Source organism: Oncorhynchus clarkii, chromosome 29 (genome assembly GCF_045791955.1).
Source record: "Oncorhynchus clarkii lewisi isolate Uvic-CL-2024 chromosome 29, UVic_Ocla_1.0, whole genome shotgun sequence".
Taxonomy (NCBI): Eukaryota; Metazoa; Chordata; class Actinopteri; order Salmoniformes; family Salmonidae; genus Oncorhynchus; species Oncorhynchus clarkii.
Window position 1 is genome coordinate 16103127 of NC_092175.1, and position 23041 is coordinate 16126167.

The 23041-nt window shown below is 43.8% G+C and overlaps 1 protein-coding gene across 1 annotated transcript in view; it reads left to right on the forward strand.

Moving 5' to 3' along the window:
• Positions 1-5884: 5884 nt before the first annotated feature.
• Positions 5885-23041, forward strand: part of LOC139388152 (whirlin-like) — a 101971-nt gene continuing 84814 nt past the window's right edge. Inside the window, exons 1-2 of the mRNA XM_071134731.1 lie at positions 5885-6089; positions 6502-6627. Of these exons, the coding sequence (XP_070990832.1) occupies positions 6057-6089; positions 6502-6627 (159 nt within the window). The 5' untranslated portion in view covers positions 5885-6056. The remainder of the gene's footprint in view (positions 6090-6501; positions 6628-23041) is intronic.

The following is a 23041-nucleotide window of genomic DNA, read 5'->3' on the forward strand; positions in this document are numbered from 1 at the left end:
TCCCTCTCCCTCTCCCTCTCCCTCTCCCTCTCTCTCTCCCTCTCTCTCTCTCTCTCTCTCTCTCCCTCTCTCTCCATCCCTCTCTCTCTCTGAGTACATTTGGGGCGTCTCTGGCCGGGAAGATGCATTGTAAATAACGACCGCTGAGATATGTGGTGCTCGATAGAGGAGAGATAGAGCGGGGGAGGAGGAAAGGTATGGGAGGAGGTTGATTAATGGGGGAAGGATTCGAGGAAGGGGCCGGCAGGGCCCCTCAGTCCTGCCACTCAGGGGCTGGATCAATCTATTCTCAGGCCCCCTTTCTCACATCTCTTCCATATGGTTTAATGTGACTCATACTCACCCTCTGGCTTTCAAACAGTTACATTTCCTACCTACATAGCTTCAGGCTCAAGGGCATGTTTTAATAGTCAGTTGCTTATCAGTTACTTATGATTCATTGTTACAATGATCATTTCTTTATCTTCCTGAGATACAGTATCAACAGTGTGGGATTTGTTGCAAAGAGGATGCTATATTATCTGTAGCTACAGATTGTATACTGAAGGCTCTGAGAATAATATCCTGTGTATGGAATTGTTGCTATAGTGAACCTGAGGGACAGAGGGCCCGTTCACACTCAGATTGTACAACTGATGTACAACGCATTTAACACAATGTTTGTGATACAACTGATAACTGATGACCAGTAAACTTTGATTTGATAAGTTTGTAGTACAACAGAGAGTTTGTCTGCGCAAAAATGTTGACACAGCCATTTTGCTGTTTCCCCACAACGCCTGTGTACATATTTTTGTGACGATAAACCAAATGCGTTATGGGCCTACATTAGTTGTACAAGTTGAGTGTGAATGAGACCTAAGAGAAATACTGGACTGGGTCAAAAATGGAGATAAGAGAGACTGGCAGAGTGAGAGACATTGTAGATACAGTATCTCCTTGTGATTGTTGCCTCTAGTCCATTAATTCTGGGAATGGCCTTGTGTCATGTGTGCTCCCTATCCGGCCTCTAAGTCACCAGGTTGCTCGTTATGGTGCACACCTGTCACCAGCATAATGACACTCACCTGGACTCCATCACCTCCTTGATTACCTGCCCTTTATATGTCACTCCCTTTGGTTTCTTCCCCAGTCGTTGTTGTTTCTGTGTCATGTTGGTGCGCTGTTCGTTTAGTTATTAACTGTATTCACTCCCTGAACTTGCTTCCCGGACTCTCAGCGTACATCGTTACACCTTGTCAGTCTTTCATCCATCCATCTACAGTGCCTTCAGAAAGTGTTTGTACCCCTTGACTTATTCCACATTTTGTTGTGTTAGCCTGAATTCAAAATGGATGGAAAAATATATATATGCTCACCCATCTACACACAATATCTCATAAGGACTAAGTGAAAACATGCTTCACCTTTGGTTGTGATCACAGCTGTGAGGTTTTCTGGCTTGTACAATATTTGCACATTTATTATTTTTTTTAATTAGTCAAGCTGTCAAGTTGGTGGTTAATCATTGTTAGACAGCCATTTTCAAGTCTTGTCTTAGATTGTCAAGCCGGTTTAAGTCAAAACTAGGTAACGAGACCACTCAGGAACATTCGATGTCATCTTGGTAAGCAACGGTATATATTTGACCTTGTTTTGAGGTTATTGTCCTGCTGAAAGGTGAATTTGTCTCCCAGTGTCTGTTGGAAAGCAGACTGAACCAGGTTCTTTTTTAAGCTGCCTGTGCTTAGTTCTATTCCATTTATTTTTAAAATCCTAAATGCTCTGTATTCAGGACATAAAATGTATTTCTTTGACCCATTTGTTCAGTTTTACTTTACTGCCTTATTGCAAAGATGGTTCATGTGAATATTTTTATTCTGTACAGGCTTCCTCCTTTTCACTGTCATTTAGGGTAGTATTGTGGAGTAACTACAATGTTGTTGATCCATCCTCCGTTTTCTCTTATCACAGCTATTTTAAAGTCCCCATTGGCCTCATGGGGACATCCCTGAGCGTTTTCCTTCTCCGGCAACTGAGTTCGGACGCACGCCTGTATCTTTGTAGTAAATGGGTGTAGTGATACTTCAAAGGGATTTTAAGTGTCTGCTTTGCAAGGCATTGGAACACTTCAGTGGTCTCTGTGGTTGAATCTTTGTTTGAAATCCACTGCTCGACTGAGGGACCTTACAATTATTTGTATGTGTGGGGTACAGAGATGAGGTAGTCATTCAAAAATCATGTTAAACACTATTAGCGCACACGGAGTCCATGCAACTTATTATGTGACTTGTTAAGCAGGTTTTTTTCCGACTGAACTTATTTAGGCTTGCCATAACAAAGGGGTTGAATACTTATTAACTCAAGACATTCCAACATTTCATTTTTAATTGACGTGTAAACATTTCTAAAAACATACTTACTTTTTGACATTATGGGTTATTGTGTTCAGGCTGTAACACAACAAAATGTGGGGAAAGTCAAGGGGCATGAATGCTTTCTGAAGGAACTGTGTGTACTTCAGTCTATCTAGCGTTAGCATGGAAAAAACAGATCCTGTATACACCAAACATGTGCACGCTCACACACACACAAAGACATCTTCACACCGTAGAGTGTGCACAAGACTTGAGGGAAAATGCTGACACTGTCAAATGTGTTATGCACATGCGTACTCACGCATGACTCTCGTACCTTACACAAATTTGCAAAGGGGATTGCCACCATTGACAGGCACATGGGCATATACTGTGGATCATCAGGCTCAATGTGCCAATGCTTAATTGATCCATGTAGAAGGCATCAACTGAACTGCCTGCCGACCTGCACTGTGACAATTCAAACAAATGTTCTTTCTGGCCAACCGTTCAGGTATATTCCCCCCTCCCGTTTGTTGACTTTGTAATCGTGTAACGACATTTGGAACATTCTGAACACACTCCACTTCCAGAAAAGATCCAATTACTTCCTGGGTTAATGAATGAACAGCGTTTTGTTTGTTTTACATGTGCTGTGTTAATGAATGAACAGCGTTTTGTTTGTTTTACATGTGCTGTGTTAATGAATGAACAGCGTTTTGTTTGTTTTACATGTGCTGTGTTAATGAATGAACAGCGTTTTGTTTGTTTTACATGTGCTGTGTTAATGAATGAACGGCGTTTTGTTTGTTTTACATGTGCTGTGTTAATGAATGAACGGCGTTTTGTTTGTTTTACATGTGCTGTGTTAATGAATGAACAGCGTTTTGTTTGTTTTACATGTGCTGTGTTAATGAATGAACAGCGTTTTGTTTGTTTTACATGTGCTGTGTTAATGAATGAACAGCGTTTTGTTTGTTTTACATGTGCTGTGTTAATGAATGAACAGCGTTTTGTTTGTTTTACATGTGCTGTGTTAATGAATGAACAGCGTTTTGTTTGTTTTACATGTGCTGTGTTAATGAATGAACAGCGTTTTGTTTGTTTTACATGTGCTGTGTTCTGGTACCTCTTTGATTTGCGTTACCCTGTCACTGTTAACGTTAAGATCTAACTTTACCACATACCCACACACACGACCAGAAGTCCACCCCATCACACACCTGAGCTGTACCATTCCCACTCAGACAGCCCTACAACAGGGCTCTGAATGGTCTCCAATCACAGGCAGAGGTGTTCAGACGACAGCAGAGAGTACTTCTCTCTCCCCTTTCTCATCACCCATGTGTCTGAGCACTGAGCTGTTTCCCCCTGTTCCCCTTCAGCTCTCAGTTGTTTTATAGGTCCCTTTGGACACAGCGGTAAACACACAGGGAGTGCCGGAGTGAGTGAGTGTGTGTGTGTGTGTGTGTGTGTGTGTGTGTACGTCAATGTGTGTGCGCTCATGTGTGTATGCCGGTTAAAGGAACCTGCCAAGCGCAGCCAATTACCAGGTACAATTAGCCGTGTTTTCACTATAGGAGCCAGGACAACACCGTAGCCCCCTAAAAAGCTGTTACGCTGGGAGACAAGGGCAGACCGTTTTCTTTTGGTTGGCATAAAATCCATGGGCCCTTCTAGAGGCTCAATGTGGAACCCCAATGGTCCCTACCACAACCCCTTTATCTGAGACACACAAACACACATACACCATTACTTCCCCAGATTACATTATTTTAAAGAATAGGAGTATTGTAGCTATGGTACACACACACACACACACACACACACACACACTACTGGTAGTGTAGCGTGTACATATAGAATGGGGCAGTCAGGATTTTCATTAGGAGGATTTAGTTTTTTATGCTCTTGCCTGATTGCTGCCTGTATATTACCTGGCTTTACCGTTTCCTGTTTTTTCCCTGTATTTCCCGTTACCAGCCATCATGTCCTTTAGCTGTGGGCCTTACTGATGCACTTCATCAGGCTCTGTCCCAGTCAGCACTTTCCTGCTGGGACACAACACAGTAGGACCACTGCTGCTGCCACTGTAGAGCAGCAATGCTCTATACTACTGGTGTGCCTTTATTCACAGTGGGAACAGTTTATCCCCCCCCCCCCACCCTTGTCTCCTCTTCCCTCTTTCTCCTCTCCTCCCTTCCCGCCCTTCCTAAGTGCTCCTCTACCAAACTCTCTCAGCCCTTTCCATTTAATCTAAACACAGTTCATTTTCCACTTCCTATTCTCTTTCCTGTAAATGGAAAGGAACATTTCTGCGCCAGGCACGGTGGCACGCATCACGAGAGAGAGAGAGAGTGCCTGTTGGATCTCATAAATCACAGGAGTACAGACTTGGCAAAGTGGCCCACAGACACACATCTACTCCCATACTCACAGACACACAATATAAAGGCAATTTCTATATTTCCATCTCCTCCCCCCTTTAGAATACTGATCATGTTAGTGCCAAACAGGAATTCCAGGTGTCATCTCTGGTGACAGAATGGAGGTAGCTAGCTAGCTAACACAAGATTTTGATCTAGGTCCTGAGATTATTCAGGTGAGATTGATCAGTTTAGAGGTGTTTGTAATGTCACTTTCATATGCAACGGTGATTGCTTTGACTGCTCTCCGTCTTGACCCAATCAAAGCCCCCACAATGTAATGTCTACTGCCAAACACTGATGAAGGCTACAGGCGACCGAAACGGTTTGACTTTGAACCATTCAGAATAATTTTTATCAACTCCCACTGTCCTCCAAGACTTGCTGAATTTGGTTTTCTCTTTAGTTTGCAGTCTCAATTCATTCACCTTGGTTGGAGAGCGAGGTTCCCCAGATGCTCAGGGGAAAGCAGACGATCCGCTAAGTCGACTCTTTAGAAGAGTTTTTCAGCCCTTTTCTCAGAGGAGGCCTGCAGCCTCTGCATAACTCTGTGTATTAGGAGCTGACTAGCGCTTCTAGTACTCCGACTGTCCATGGTCTTCTCTGTAAAAACGGGATGTATTCGTATATCTTCTCAGAGTAGGAATGCACATCTAGGATCGGCACTCCTAGCTCTGAGAAGCGTGTTACATACGGCCGTAGGAGAACAGTCTGAAATATATGGCTTTTTGAGGATCTGACTGTACTACAGAGAAATGGTAGGATCTTTTCACACTCTGATGCAGTCACCACCCCGCACAAACGTACGACTGCATCTACAGCAGACTATCAGAAATCAATAAGGCACAACTCCGTGTTCTTCTCTCAGTTGAGCAAATGTGTGCGTTACTGTGTGCATGCGGGCATGATTGATTACCAGAAGGATCTGTATGCACTTTGTGCTTTGAAGCGCTGGCTCATGTATGAATGGATGACTTGGATGATTTGGATGATTTGGATGATTTGTGAAATATTTACTTTTTCATCTGACTTTATCTTCTCTTTCTCTAACCCCTCTCATCTGCCCCTACCTCTCCTCTCTCCTCCACCCCTTCTCTCCTTTCCCTAGGTGTTGAAGGGCAGTAAGAAGCTGTCCCTGTGGGTGCGGTCGGTGGGGCGTATCCCGGGGGGTTATGTCACTAATCATGTGTACACCTGGGTGGACCCTCAGGGTCGCAGTGTGACCCCTCCCCCTGACCTCCCAGAGCACCGCAGTGCCACCCTGAGACGCAACGACAGCCAGCGACGCAGCAACATGCAGCTACTGCAGGAGGGAGACGAGAAGAAGGTGAGCCGGTAGTCAAACACACACACACATGGTTGATCCCCAGTTGGTTGGCTGGCAGGGTGAAAGGTCACTGAACACACAAGTACACACCCAGATAGAGTCCATCCACAATATCGCTGGCCTCTGAAAATGCCGTAGTTTAGTGTCATTTAGTGTTGGGCGTTTACACAGTGTTTCCAGATGCCAGCTGTTCAGGGCCTTCACATGGATAATAATGTTTTATTGTTGCGACAAATGCTCTGCTTAGCCAATAATAACTCACCAACAATAGCCACAATAGCTGCTCAACTCACTGTAAAAAACACACAGCGTTCAGAATCTTAGACAATGCTGGAATCCGCATATTTTTTCTCTCTCAAATCTCTCTCTTACCCCCCCTTCCCCCCCACTCTTTCCCCCTTCTCTCTGTCAGGTGAACTTGGTATTGGACGATGGCCGTTCGCTGGGTCTGATGATCCGGGGTGGGGCAGAGTATGCCTTGGGGATCTACATCACAGGAGTGGACCGGGGCTCTGCTGCAGAGTGTGGAGGACTCAAGGTAACCACTGATGTGGGCTGAGTCCCAAATGGCTCCCTTTCTCTACAGTGCACTACATTTGAGGTCACTAGAGCTGTCCATGGTGCTAAATACTGTCCTGGGCAGTTCTCCTCCTCTCTCCCTCTGTTCTTTTTCTCTCTTGTCTCTTTCTCTGTATCATTTCCCTCCTCTCTACTTTGTGCTCCCTGTTTTATCTGTATTCTCTGCAGTGGGTATCAGGTGCACAGACTAATGTTTAATAGCGGGAACCGGGTCACCAAGATTTAAAGAGATTTCCTGCCCAAACCCACTCCCGTTTCCCTGGATAAATAACAGTGAGAAATATAATTGTAATAAACAATATCTATGAACAGCATGACATGAAATGGAACTGTTAAATGATATGCCATGTCTCAATCTGTCTTCTCTGCGGCTTCTTTGCTCTGCTATCTGCATGATCAATCATCAATGCTCAGGGTGGGGACACAATGCATGTATCATCTCATCAGCTGGTAACTTTTTGTCTTGTGACAGATTTGCTGCAGCGTAGTCTATGGTACAGTAATATTAGGACTAATATATCTGAATGCACGTTTCATTTACACATCTCCATCTGGCTTTATGGGGTCACCAGATTTGTTTATTGTCAAGATGATATATATATATATATATATATATATATACACAAAAGTATGTGGACATCCCGTCAAATTAGTGGATCTGTTGCTGACAGATGTATAGAATCGAGCACACATCCATGTAATCTTCATAGACTAACATTGGCAGTAGAATGACCTTACTGGAGAGCTCAATGACTAGGATGCCACCTTTCCAACAAGTCAGTTAGTCAAATTTCCACCCTGCTAGACCTGCCCCGGTCAACTGCAAGTGTTGTAATTGGGAACTGGAAACATCTAGGACGAACCATGGCTCAGCCTCGTAGTGGCAGGTCTCATAAGCTCACAGAACGAGACTGCCGAGTTCTGAAGCAACTCGCGTGTAAAAATCTGTCCTCGGTTGAAATGGGTTTCCATGGCCGAGCAGCCGCACACAAGCCTAATATCATCATGCGCAATGCCAAGCGTTGGCTGGAGTGGAGTAAAGCTGTCCGCCATTAGACTCTGGAGCAGTGGAAATGGGTTTTCTAGAGTGATGAATCACGCTTCACCATCTGGTAGTCCGACGTACAAATATGGGTTTGGCGGATGCCGGAGAACGCTACCTTTCCCGAATACATAGTGCCAACTGTAAAGTTTGGTGGAGGAGGAATAATGGTCTGGGGCTGCTTTTCATGGTTCAGGCTAGGCCCCTTGGTTCCAGTGAAGGGAAATCAGCATACAATGACATGCTAGATGATTCTGTACTTCCAGCTTTGTGGCAACATGTTGGAGAAGGCCCTTTCCTGTTTCAGCATGACAATGCAACCCTTGTACAAAGCGAAGTCCATACAGAAATGGTTTGTCGTGATCGGTGCTGAAGAACTTGACTGGCCTGCACAGAGCCCTGACCTCACTAATGCTCGGGGCTGAATAAAAGCAAATCCCTGCAGCAATGTTCTCACATCTAGTGGAAAGCCTTCCCATAAGAGTGGAGGCTGTTAATGCAGCAAAGGGTGGATCAACTCCATATTTATGCCCATGATTTTGGAATGAGATGTTCGACGAGCCGTTGTCCACATACTTTTGGCTATGTAGTGAAAATTACCTCTCAAAAGGTTGGACACACCTACTCATTCAAATATTTTTCTTTATTTTTTACTATTTTCTACATTGTAGAATAACAGTGAAGATATCAAAACTATGAAATAACACATGGAATCATGTAGTAACCAAAAAAGTGTTAAACAAATCCAAATATATATATATTATATTTGAGATTCTTCAAAGTAGCCACCGTTTTCCTTGATGACAGCGTTGCACACTCTTGGCATTCTCTCAACCAGTTTCATGAGGAATGCTTTTCCCACAGTCTTGAAGTAGTTCCCACATATGCTGAGCATTTGTTGGCTGCTTTTCCTTCGCTCAGCGGTCCAACTCCTCCCAAACCATCTCAATTGGGTTGAGGTTGAGTGATTGTGGAGGCCAGGTCATCTGATGCAGCACTCCATCACTCTCCTTCTTGGTCAAATAGCCCTTAAACAGCCTGGACATGTGTTTTGGGTCATTGTCCTGTTGAAAAACAAATTATAGTTGCACAAAGCGCAAACCAGATGGGATGGCGTATGCTGCAGAATGCTGTGGTAGCCATGCTGGTTAAGTGTCTCTTGAATTCTAAATAAATCACAGACAGTGTCACCAGATATGCACCCCCACACCAACACACCTCCTCATCCATGCTTCACGGTGGGAACCACACACGCAGAGATCATCCGTTCACCGTCTCACAAAGACACAGCGGTTGGAACCAAAAATCTCAAATCTGGATTCATCAGACCAAAGGACAGACTTCCACCGCTCGCTTCGTCTTATTGGTGTCCTTTAGTAGTGGTTTCGTTGCAGAAATACGACCCAGAAGGCCTGATTCACACAGTCTCCTCGGAACAGTTGATGTTTAGATGTGTCTGTTACTTGAACTCTGTGAAGCATTTATTTGGGCTGCAATCTGAGGTGCAGTTAACTCTGATGAACTTATCCTCTGCAGCAGAGGTAACTCTGGGTCTTCCTTTCCTGTGGCGGTCCTGATGAGAGACAGTTAACTCTGATGAACTTATCCTCTGCAGCAGAGGTAACTCTGGGTCTTCCTTTCCTGTGGCGGTCCTCATGAGAGCCAGTTAACTCTGATGAACTTATCCTCTGCAGCAGAGGTAACTCTGGGTCTTCCTTTCCTGTGGCGGTCCTCATGAGAGCCAGTTAACTCTGATGAACTTATCCTCTGCAGCAGAGGTAACTCTGGGTCTTCCTTTCCTGTGGCGGTCCTGATGAGAGCCAGTTAACTCTGATGAACTTATCCTCTGCAGCAGAGGTAACTCTGGGTCTTCCTTTCCTGTGGCGGTCCTCATGAGAGCCAGTTAACTCTGATGAACTTATCCTCTGCAGCAGAGGTAACTCTGGGTCTTCCTTTCCTGTGGCGGTCCTCATGAGAGCCAGTTAACTCTGATGAACTTATCCTGTGTAGCAGAGGTAACTCTGGGTCTTCCTTTCCTGTGGCGGTCCTCGTGAGAGCCAGTTAACTCTGATGAACTTATCCTCTGTAGCAGAGGTAACTCTGGGTCTTCCTTTCCTGTGGCGGTCCTCATGAGAGCAAGTTAACTCTGATGAACTTATCCTCTGTAGCAGAGGTAACTCTGGGTCTTCCTTTCCTGTGGCGGTCCTCATGAGAGAGTGATAACTCTGATGAACTTATCCTCTGTAGCAGAGGTAACTCTGGGTCTTCCTTTCCTGTGGCGGTCCTCATGAGAGCCAGTTAACTCTGATGAACTTATCCTCTGCAGCAGAGGTAACTCTGGGTCTTCCTTTCCTGTGGCGGTCCTCATGAGAGCCAGTTAACTCTGATGAACTTATCCTCTGCAGCAGAGGTAACTCTGGGTCTTCCTTTCCTGTGGCGGTCCTCATGAGAGCCAGTTAACTCTGATGAACTTATCCTCTGCAGCAGAGGTAACTCTGGGTCTTCCTTTCCTGTGGCGGTCCTGATGAGAGACAGTTAACTCTGATGAACTTATCCTCTGCAGCAGAGGTAACTCTGGGTCTTCCTTTCCTGTGGCGGTCCTCATGAGAGCCAGTTAACTCTGATGAACTTATCCTCTGCAGCAGAGGTAACTCTGGGTCTTCCTTTCCTGTGGCGGTCCTCATGAGAGCCAGTTAACTCTGATGAACTTATCCTCTGCAGCAGAGGTAACTCTGGGTCTTCCTTTCCTGTGGTGGTCCTCATGAGAGCCAGTTAACTCTGATGCACTTATCCTCTGCAGCAGAGGTAACTCTGGGTCTTCCTTTCCTGTGGCGGTCCTCATGAGAGCCAGTTAACTCTGATGAACTTATCCTGTGTAGCAGAGGTAACTCTGGGTCTTCCTTTCCTGTGGCGGTCCTCGTGAGAGCCAGTTAACTCTGATGAACTTATCCTCTGTAGCAGAGGTAACTCTGGGTCTTCCTTTCCTGTGGCGGTCCTCATGAGAGCAAGTTAACTCTGATGAACTTATCCTCTGTAGCAGAGGTAACTCTGGGTCTTCCTTTCCTGTGGCGGTCCTCATGAGAGAGTGATAACTCTGATGAACTTATCCTCTGTAGCAGAGGTAACTCTGGGTCTTCCTTTCCTGTGGCGGTCCTCATGAGAGCCAGTTAACTCTGATGAACTTATCCTCTGCAGCAGAGGTAACTCTGGGTCTTCCTTTCCTGTGGCGGTCCTCATGAGAGCCAGTTAACTCTGATGAACTTATCCTCTGCAGCAGAGGTAACTCTGGGTCTTCCTTTCCTGTGGCGGTCCTCATGAGAGCCAGTTAACTCTGATGAACTTATCCTCTGTAGCAGAGGTAACTCTGAGTCTTCCTTTCCTGTGGCGGTCCTCATGAGAGCCAGTTAACTCTGATGAACTTATCCTCTGTAGCAGAGGTAACTCTGGGTCTTCCTTTCCTGTGGCGGTCCTCATGAGAGCCAGTTAACTCTGATGAACTTATCCTCTGCAGCAGAGGTAACTCTGGGTCTTCCTTTCCTGTGGCGGTCCTCATGAGAGCCAGTTAACTCTGATGAACTTATCCTCTGCAGCAGAGGTAACTCTGGGTCTTCCTTTCCTGTGGCGGTCCTCATGAGAGCCAGTTAACTCTGATGAACTTATCCTCTGCAGCAGAGGTAACTCTGGGTCTTCCTTTCCTGTGGCGGTCCTCATGAGAGCCAGTTAACTCTAATGAACTTATCCTCTGCAGCAGAGGTAACTCTGGGTCTTCCTTTCCTGTGGCGGTCCTCATGAGAGCCAGTTAACTCTGATGAACTTATCCTCTGCAGCAGAGGTAACTCTGGGTCTTCCTTTCCTGTGGCGGTCCTCATGAGAGCCAGTTTCATCATAGCACTTGAATAATATAAAACCAGTCGTCACACCACCAAGGTGAATTGGTTTAGTCTTGACTCTTGGTTGACAGTGTTGGGGGATGGTAACGTATCGATGCTCGAGTGCCAAATCAACACATTTGTTTCTATTTAGCTTTGTTACTTCTTTTTGATATTTATGAGTCTTATTTTTGTATATATTTTTATAGTTATATAGTTTTAAATGTTATGATTATTTATTTGTGTTGTTCCAAATGTCTGAATAAAAATTACAGTTAGTTCGGAATGGTGCTTTTTGGGGGGGGCAGGTGGGGGAGGGTTCGCCCAGGGAGCCATACAAGCTAGAACTGCCACTGCTGTGGGTGGAGACCATTCAGACTCCTGTTGTAGAGCTGTTAGACTCACCAGCTGTCTGAATGGGAAGGGAACAGCTCAGGTGTGTGATTGGGCTGTGTAGAAAGTCCTCTCTTTTAAGGCTGGCTCTCAACTCTGCCGAGCTTTATTACTATGCAGAGAGCAGAGGTGCTGAGGGGATGGGCTTTCAATGCACAGCTCAGCTTCTGGAGCACTTTTCCTGAGTCACCTGACCTCTTCCAGCCAATCATTGACCTACGTAGGGTAGGGGAACCTACAAACAGTATTTGTGAACTTCTTAGTTGTTCCTAGGAGGGCAGGTTGAGAAGGTATCTGTAAACTCCTGTCCTTCATCACATCTCGGCAACTGGGCCTTTCCACCAATGGACAATCCATACCTGGGACTTTCCCCAATATCATCATGGTCCTTTGTAGCTCAGTTGGTAGAGCATGGTGCTTGTAAAGCCAGCATAGTGGGTTTGACTCCCAGGACCACCCATATGTAAACTGTATGCACACATGACTGTCACTTTGAATGAAACTGCTATTCACTAGTTTTGTGTGTGTGAATTGTATCCCTGTCTCCTACTGGTAATTTCTAATTCGCAAGGTTGTATCTAAACCAGTTGCTGGTCCTCTATTTCAGTGTGTGTTCGAGCAGTGTGTCACACATTAGGTCACTAATGGACAGGAAGGATAGCTGGAGTGTGGACACTCCTTCTGAAGGATCAGACTCCCATCAATGGCTTGTCTTGCACCGTTCAACACCCACTGGCCAAGCAGGCACTTCTACAGCCCCCTATTAGAGGACCCAGACACACACTTAGGGCAGGATATGGATCCTCTGTGTTGTTAGCGACTGACAAGCCCTCCCAAGGGAAATGGAGACTGTGCAAAAGAGAGAGAGAGCCAGAGAGGGAGGGGTTGAGAGAGTGATGACACTGTGGTTGATTGGGGTGTTTTTATTGAAGCCCAGCGGGGATTGGGAGAGAGAAGGGAGAGAAAAAGAGGGAGAGGTAGATAGAAAGAGGGAGGAGGCTCAAAGGCTCAACCTCATCATTACATTTGAGAGGGGCTTCAAGGGAAAAGACTTCTGTTTCTTTCTCTTCATCCGTCTCTCTTTGCTCTGTTCCAGACGCTTGTCTGTTTACTTCTCTCCGTCTCCCTCAATCCATCCGTCTCTTGCTTTTTTCTTATGCCTCAATGTCATCTTAAAGCCAATTTGCCTGTGTTCTTGAGGAGATTGTTTTGCATCTTTTTCAAAAATCTTCATCTATTTTTTTTTACCTCTGAGTTTTGATGCATGGTGGTTTGATGTGGTTTGATAGGGAAGGTGAATGTTGTCACCTGAATATATTGAAATGGTGAAATGGCTATAGTCCTGTCGTGTCCTCTATTCTATTGAGCAGCGTGTATACATTGCACAGTAGGCCATGATGAAAAACAAAGGGAGGGCAGGATCTAAATATATCCATGTCTCTGTCTGATGTGTTACGTCTGTACCTTTGTTGACGGGTGAGATTGAACTAGGCTACAATGGATACCTGGTATCATGGTGCTGAGACACACGCGCTTTTGACGAGTTTCGGGAAGCATAAGTCAACACACCCGGACACGCACGGCATTCACACACGCACACACACGCGATGGACACGAAAACAATGCACGCACACACACACACACAACACCACCACAAACCCACTTCACTGATACCTTATAGCAATCATCGGTACCGACCGTATGAAATGAGGTATTCGACATGCATCCATACAGTACGCCGCAACCTTGATGTGCATAATCATTCTATTCCATGGTGTTTTGTGAATGTGTCTCTGTAATGTTCCAGCCCAGTGCTCTGTAATGGCCCCCTGTGGGCTGGTTATAAGAGGCCAGCGGGCAGGAGACCCAACTCTCTTGTGGGGATAGGGGGGTCTAGGTCTGGTAACTCATTGGAGCCCACTAGTCCCGACACTTTGACTGATGGAGTTATTACAGGCGTAGCACACAGGCCAAGGGGGCCGTCCATCTCCCCTTGCGCCCTCTACGGAATGGAGGTGGTTGTGTCCCAAGTGGCACCCTATTCCCTATGTAGCACACTACTTTTGACCAGAGCCATATGGGCCCTTGTCAAAATGTGAGCACTACATAGGGAATAGGGTGTCATTTGGGATGCAAATGGTGTCTTTAAATCCATGTTGGGATGTCGCTCTGCATTGAGTATGTCATCTTGGGTTTATTCCTGTTAGAGGTCGACTGATTATGATCTTTTAACGCCGATACCGATACCGATTATTGGAGGACCAAAAAAAGCCGATACCGATTAATCTGCAGATTTTTATTTATTTATTTGCAATAATGACAATTACAACAATACTGAATTAACACTTTTATTTTAACTTATTAATATAATACATCAGTAAAATCAATTTAGCCTCAAATAAATAATGAAACAAGTTCAATTTGGTTTAAATAATGCAAAAACAAAGTGTTGTAGAAGAAAGTAAAAGTGCAATATGTGCCATGTAAGAAAGCTAACGTTTAAGTTCCTTGCTCAGAACATGAGAACATATGGTGGTGGTTCCTTTTAACATGAGTCTTCAATATTCCCAGGTAAGAAGTTTTAGGTTGTAGTTATTATAGGACTATTTCTCTCTCTACCATTTGTATTTCATATACCTTTGACTATTGGATGTTCTTATAGGCACTTTATTATTGCCAGTGTAACAGTATAGCTTCCGTCCCTCTCCTCGCCCCTACCTGGGCTTGAACCAGGAAAAGATAGAAAACAGCCACCCTTGAAGCATTGTTATCCATTGCTCCACAAAAGCCACGGCCCCCCTTGCAGAGCAAGGGGAACAGCTACTTCAAAGTCTCGCCATTTCACATCAGTTACACCAGCCTAATCTCGGGAGGTGATAGGCTTGAAGTCATAAACAGCTCAATGCTTGAAGCACAACAAAGAGCTGCTGGCAAAACGCACAAAAGTGCTGTTTGAATGAATGCTTGCAAGCCTTCTGCTGCCTACCACCGCTCAGTCAGACTGCTCTATTAAATATCAAATCATAGACTTAATTATAACATAATAACACAGAAATACGAGCCTTAGGTCATTAATATGGTCAAATCCGGAAACTATAATTTAGAAAACAAAGCGTTTATTCTTTATTCTTTCAGTGAAATATGGAACAGTTACAATGCTGTTACATTGTACAACCTTCAATGTTATGTCATAATTATGTACAATTCTGGCAAAGTAATTAAGGTCTTTGTTAGGAATAAATGGTCCTCACACAGATCGCAACGAGCCAGGCGGCCCAAACTGCTGCATATACCCTGACTGCTTGCACAGAACGCAAGAGAAGTGACACAATTTCCCTAGTTAAAAAAAAGTAATGTTTGCAGGCATTATTAACTGAATATGCAGGTTTAAAAATATATACTTGTGTATTGATTTTTAAAAAAGGCTTTGATGTTTATGGTTAGGTACCTATTGGTGCAACGACAGTGCTTTTTTCGCGAATGCGCTTGTTAAATCATCACCCGTTTGGAGAAGTAGTCTGTGATTCGATGAGACATTAACAGGCACCGCATCGATGATATGCAACGCAGGACACGCTAGATAAACTAGTAATATCATCAACCATGTGTAGTTAACTAGTGATTATGTTAAGATTGATTGTTTTTTATAAGGTAAGTGTAATGCTAGCTAGCAACTTACCTTGGCTTCTTGCAGCACTCACGTAACAGGTAGTCAGCCTGCCGCGCAGCCTCCTCATGGAGTGCAATGTAAGGCAGGTGGTTAGAGCGTTGGACTAGTAACCGGAAGGTTGCAAGATCGAATCCTCGAGCTGACAAGGTACAAATCTGTCGTTCTGCCCCTGAACAAGGCAGTTAACCCACCGTTCCTAGGCTGTCATTGAAATTAAGAATGTGTTCTTAACTGACTTGCCTCGTTAAATAAAGGATAAATAAAAATACAAAATTGGCCACAATCGGTGTCAAAAAATGCAGATTACTGATTGTTATGAAAACTTAAAATCGGCCCTAATTAAATCGGCCAATAATAATATTCTAGATGAATGATATGTTGATTAAAGCTGTCATTCACCCTGGAGGAGGTCTTCAATCCATTACTTTTATTTTTATTTTGAAATACTTCAGAACATTATTATATACAGTGTCCTTCATTCCAAAAATCACTGCAAAAACAGAATGGAATAGACTACCCAGCTAGCACATTTGGTTCCTTGGAAGTTGAACGTATGTTTTTGGCTTCACATTGGTTGTGGGAATGAAACAACACATTTCCTGACCGGTAAAACTGATGTTTTTAAAAAACATTCTGAGAACAGAAGTAAAAATGTTCCCTGTTCTGGGAATGTTTATTTTTAGATTGCAGGGAGGATCTGAGAATGTTTAACTGTGGTTTCTTAAATTGTTTTTCTTCTTGGAGGTTTTATTAATGATCTGAGAACGGAAATTATAGGTTATTTAAAAGTAATTAAATAACATTCTCTAAATGCTGTGAATTTAAAACTCTAAGAACGAAATGTAAAGGTTACTTTTAGTTTTTCTAATAACTTCCTTAAATTTTAATAACACTGCTAGCTTGTTTAGGGTTAAGTTCAAACACATATTTGCATAGGAATTGATCATGCAAACAGCTTTTTTTTTACCACAGCATCAGTGAGATTTGAACCTATGTTCATCAAATCAAATGTATTTATATAGCGCTTCGTACATCAGCTGATATCTCAAAGTGCTGTACAGAAACCCAGCCTAAAACCTCAAACAGCAAGCAATGCAGGTGTAGAAGCACGGTGGCTAGGAAAAACTTGCTAGTATCTCTACCACTCCTGCTGTCTCTAGATAGGTGAAAGCAGCATGTCTGGGACAGGTAGCACTGTCTTCTGTTTTCCAGCCCTGGAATTAGTCTACGGCACCACCAGGATGTAGCTAGTTTGCCCTGTTTTTTTAACACAAAGAAAGCTGTTCATTTGAATCTATTCACACAGACCCCATTTCAAAGGAAACAAGTACTCATTAAGATCAGGTGTAGCCAATTAGTGGGTGCGGGCGGGGGGGGGGGGGGGGGGGGGCAGCAACAAACTTAACAAGACAGAGTATAGAGAGTTTTGTTGGCGTTGAGAATGGAATGTATGTTCTTAAACAATAGTCTTCGATAGTCCCCTCATCAATAGTCCCCTCATCAATCTACACACAATAATCAAATAAAATTGTATCGGTCACATACATGTGATTAGCAGATGTTATTGTGGGTGTAGCGAAATGCTTGTGCTTCTAGCTCCAACAGTGCAGTAATATCTAACAAGTAATATCTAACAAATTACAAAACATATACCCAGTACCCAATACACACAAATCTAAATAGGAATGAATTAAGACTATATACATATGGATGAGTATATACATATGAGATGAGTAATGCAAGATTTGGTAACATTATTAGATGAATGAGATACCGTAGAATAGTATAGAAAACGGTATAGACACATGAGATGAGTAATGGCAGATATAAACATTAAGTGACTGAAATACAGTAGAATAGTATAGAATACAGTATATACATATGAGATGAGTAATGAAAGATATGTAAACATTATTAAGTGACTAGTGTTCCATTCCTTAAAGTAGCCAGTGATTTCTAGTTTATGCCTATAGGCAGCAGCCTCTAATGTGCTAGTGATGGCTGTTTAACAGTCTGATGGCCTTGAGATGGAAGCTGTTTTTCAGTCTCTTGTTCCCTCCTTTGATGCACCTGTACTGACCTCACCTTCTGGATGATAGCGGTGTGAACAGGCAGTGGCTCGGGTGGTTGTTGTCATTGATGATCTTTTTGGCCTTCCTGTGACATCGGGTGCTGTAGGTGTCCTGGAGGGAGGGTAGTTTGCCCATGGTAATGTGTAGGGCAATCCGCACCACCCTCTGGAGAGCCTTACGGTTGAGGGGGGTGCAGATGCCGTACCAGGCGGTGAAACAGCCCGACAGGATGCTCTCAATTGTGCATCTGTAAAAATGTCTGGGTGTTCTAGGTGACAAGCCACATTTCTTTAGCCTCCCGAGGTTGAAGAGGCTCTGTTGCACCTTCTTCACCACACTGTCTGTGTGGGTGGTCCATTTCAGTTTGTCAGTGATGTGTATGCCAAGGAACTTGAGGCTTTCCACCTTCTCCACTGCGGTCCCGTTGATGCAGATAGGGTGGTGCACCCTCTGCTGTTTACTGAAGTCCACGATCATCTCCTTTGTTTTATTGACATTGAGTGAGAGGTTGTTTTCCAGGCCCCACGCTCCCAGAGCCCTCACCTCCTCCCTGTAGGCTGTCTCGTTATCATTGGCAATCAGGCCTACTACTGTTGTTTCGACTGCAAACTTGATGATTGAGTTGGAGGCGTGCTTGGCCACGCAGTCATGGGTGAACAGGGAGTACAGGAGGGGGCTGAGCATGCAGCTTTCTGGAGCCCCAGTGTTGAGGATCAGCGGAGTGGAGGTGATGTTTCCTACCTTTCACCACCTGGGGGCGGCTGTCAGGAAGTCCAGGACCCACTTGCACAGGGCGGGGTACAGACCCAGTGCCTCAAGCTTATTGATGAGCTTAGAGGGTACTATGGTGTTGAATGCTGAGATATAGTCAATGAACAACATTCTTACACAGGTATTCCTCTTGTCCAGATGGGATAGGGCAGTGTGCAGAGTGATGGCGATTGCATTGTCTGTGGATCTATTGGGGCGGTAAGCAAATTGAAGTGGATCAAGGGTGGCAGGTAAGGTGGAGGTGATATGATCCTTGACTAGCCTCTCAAATCACTTCATGATAACAGAAGTAAGTGCTACGGGGCGGTAGTCATTTAGTTCAGTTATCTTTGCATTCTTGGGTACAGGAACAATGGTGGCCATCTGTGGGGATAGCAGAGTGGGATAGGGAGAAATCGAATATGCCCTTAAACACACGAGCCAGCTGGTCTGCGCATGCTCTGAGGACGGGGCTAGGGATGTTGTCTGGACCAGAAGCCTTGCGAGGGTTAACACATTTAAATGTTTTACTCACGGCGGCCACAGAGAAGGAGAGTCCACATTCCTTGGTAGCAGGCCGCATCGGTGGCACTGTGTTATCTTTAAAGCGGGCGAAGAAGGTGTTTGCCTGGGAGCGAGACGTGGCTGGTTTTCCCTTTGTAGTCCGTCATTGTCTGAAGTCCCTGCAACATACAGTATGTACATAGTCTGAGCTGTTGAATCACTTTATCTCTGTATTGACGTTTAGCATGTTTGATTGCCTTGCGGACTGAATAACTACACGTACAGTTGAAGTCGGAAGTTTACATACACTTAGGTTGGAGTCATTAAAACTCATTTTTCAACCGCCTCACATATTTCTTGTTAACAAACTATAGTTTTGGTAAGTAGGTTAGGACTTCTACTTTGTGCATGACACAATTAATTTTTCCAACAATTTTTTACAGACAGATTATTTCACTTATAATTCACTGTATCACAATTCCAGTGGGTCAGAAGTTTACATACACTAAATTGACTGTGCCAGCTTGAAAAATTCCCGAAAATGATGTCATGGCTTTAGAAGCTTCTAATAGGCTAATTGACATCATTTGAGTCAATTGGAGGTGTACCTGTGGATGTATTTCAAGGCCTACCTTCAAACTCAGTGCCTCTTTTCTTGACATCATGGGAAAATCAAAATAAATCAGCCAAGACCTCAGAAAAAAAGTTGGCGACCACAAGTCTGGTTCATCCTTGGGAGCAATTTTCAAACGCCTGAAGGTACCACGTTCATCTGTACAAACAATAGTACGCAAGTATAAACACCATGGGACCACGCAGCCATCATACCTCTCAGGAAAGAGACACGTTTTGTCTCCTAGAGATGAACGTACTTTGGTGTGAAAAGTGCAAGTCAATCCCAGAACAACAGCAAAGGACCTTGTGAAGACGCTGGAGGAAACAGGTACAAAGTATCTATATCTACAGTAAAACAAGTCCTATATCAACAACCTGAAAGGCCGTTCAGCAAGGAAGAAGCCACTGCTCCAAAACCGCCATAAAAAAGCCAGACTACGGTTTGCAACTGCACATGGGGACAAAGATCGTACTTTTTGGAGAAATGTCCTCTGGTCTGATGAAACAAAAATAGAACTGTTTGGCCATAATGACCATCATTATGTTTGGTGGAAAAAGGGGGAGGCTTGCAAGCCAAAGAACACCATACCAACCGTGAAGCACAGGGGTGGCAGCATCATGTTGTGGGGGTGCTTTGCTGCAGGAGGGACTGGTGCACTTCACAAAATAGATGGCATCATGAGGCGGGAAAATTATGTGGATATATTGAAGCAACAACTCAAGACATCAGTCAGGAAGGTGAAGCTTGGTCGCAAATGGGTCTTGCAAATGAACAATGACCCCAAGCATACTTCCAAAGTTGCAGCAAAATGGTTTAAGGACAACAAAGTCAAGGTTTTGGAGTGGCCATCAAAGCCCTGACCTCAATCCTATAGAAAATGTGTGGGCAGAACTGAAAAAGTGTGTGCGAGCAAGGAGTCCTAAAAACCCATAAGACTCATTGCATGATGATGCTACAAGCTTGGCACACCTGTATTTGGGGAGTTTCTCCCATTCTTCTCTGCAGATCCTCTCAAGCTCTGTTAGGTTGGATGGGGAGCGTCTCTCACAGCTATTTTCAGGTCTCTCCAAAGATGTTTGATCAGGTTCAAGTCCAGGCTCTGGCTGGGCCACTCAAGGACACTCAGAGACTTGTCCCGAAGCTACTCCTGCATTGTCTTGGCTATGTGCTTAGGGTTTTTGTCCTGTTGGAAGGTGAACCTTCGCCCCAGTCTGAGGTCCTGAGCTCTCTGAAGCAGTTTTTCATCAAAGATCTTTCTGTACTTTGCTCCGTTCATCTTTGCCTTGATCCTGACTAGTCTCCCAGTCCCTGCCACTGAAAAACATCCCCACACCATAATGCTGCCACCACCATACTTCACTGTAGGGATGGTACCAGGTTTCTTCCAGATGTGAAGCTTGGTATTCAGGCCAAAGAGTTCTATCTTTGTTTCATCAGACCAGATAATCTTGTTTCTCATGGTCTAAGAATCTTTAGGTGCCTTTTGGCAAACTCCAAGCGAGCTGTAATGTTTATTTTACTGAAGAGCTGCTTCCATCTGGCCACTCTACCATTAAGGCCTAATTGGTGGAGTGCTACAGAGATCGTTGTCCTTCTGTAAGGTTCTCCCATCTCCACAGAGAAACTTTGGAGCTCTGTGACCATCTGGTTCTTGGCCACTCTGACCAAGGCCCTTCTCCCCCAATTACTCAGTCTTGGTGTTTCCAAACTTCTTCCATTTAAGAATGATGGAAAGCGCTGTGATCTTGGGGACATTCAATGCTGTTGAAATTTTTTGCTTCCCTTTCCCAGATCTGTGATTCAACACAATCCTCTACGGACAATTACTGTCACGTTCTGACCTTTATTTCCTTTTTGTCTTTATTTAGTATGGTCAGGGCGTGAATTGGGTTGGGCAGTCTATGTGTGTTTTTCTATGTTGGGGTTTTGAGTTCAGCCTAGTATGGTTCTCAGAGGCAGGTGTCGTTAGTTGTCTCTGATTGAGAATCATACTTAGGTAGCCTGGGTTTCACTTTTGAGTTGTGGGTGTTTGTTTTCTGAGTCAGTGTTTGTCACCACACGGAACTGTTTCGTTGATGCACGTTATTTTTGTTTTGTTCGAGTGTTCAGTTATTTTCGGAATAAATCATTATGGACACTTACCACGCTGCGTTTTGGTCCGATCCCTGCTACACCTCCTCAGAGGAGGAAGAATGCCGTTACAATTACTTCGACCTCATTGCTTGTTTTTTTCTGACATGCTGTCACGATCGTCATAACGAGGAGACCAGCATGATAAGAATACATTCTTCTTTTAATAAATGAAGAACACTTAACAAACTAACAAAATAACAAAACAAACGTGAAACGATATAAACCGAGTGCTGACAGGCAATACACATAGACAATAATCCACCAAACCAAAATGGAAAATGGCAACCTAAATAGGATCCCCAATCAGACAACGATAAACAGCTGCCTCTGATTGGGAACCAATTCAGGCCACCATAGACCTACATTACATAGACATTCAAAAACCCCATAGATATACAAAAACCCTAGACAGGACAAAAACACACCCTGACCTAATCAAAATAATACATAAAACATAGATAACTAAGGTCAGGGCGTGACACATGCACTGTCAACTGTGGGACCTTATATAGACAGGTGTGTACCATTCCAAATCATGTCCAATCAATTAAATTGACCCCAGGTGGACTCCATTCAAGTTCTAGAAACATCTCAAAGGATGATAAATGGAAACAGGATGCACCTGAGCTCAATTTCGAGTCTCATAGGAAAGAGTCTGAATACGTATATGTAAATAAAGTATTTCTGTTTTTTGTTTTTTAATACATTTGCAAACATTTCTAAAAACCTATTTTCACATTGTCATTATGTGGTATTGTGTGTAGATTGCTGAGGAAATAGTTGTATTTAATCATTTTTAGAATAAGGCAGTAACATCACAAGATGTGAGAAATTGTCAAGGGGTCTGAATACTTTCCAAAGGCACTGTATATAAAGTATTCAGACCCCTTCCCCTTTTCACATTTTGTTACATTACAACCTTATTCTAAAATGCATTCAAAAATGTTTTTCTTCATCAATCTACAAAGATTTTTTTTTATTTAAAAAAATCTATATATTATGGGGTATTGTGTGAAAAAAACTATTTCATCACTTTTAGAATAAGGCTGTGACGTAACAAAATGTGGAAAAAGTGAAGGGGTCTGAATACTTCCTGAATGCATTGTACATCATTGTGTGGAATGTTCTGTGGAAGTACTGACATTCCCACAGAAGATTGTTGTTTCTTAAAGTTCTCAAAAAAATGAAAGAACATCACTTTAAATATATTTTCAAATAGTTCAGAGAACGATTAAGAAATAATGTTCTTCAGTGGGAATATCAATATTTCAGCATAACAGTTCCCACATGTTTCCATTTAAAGTCATGTTCTCAAATTGTTGAG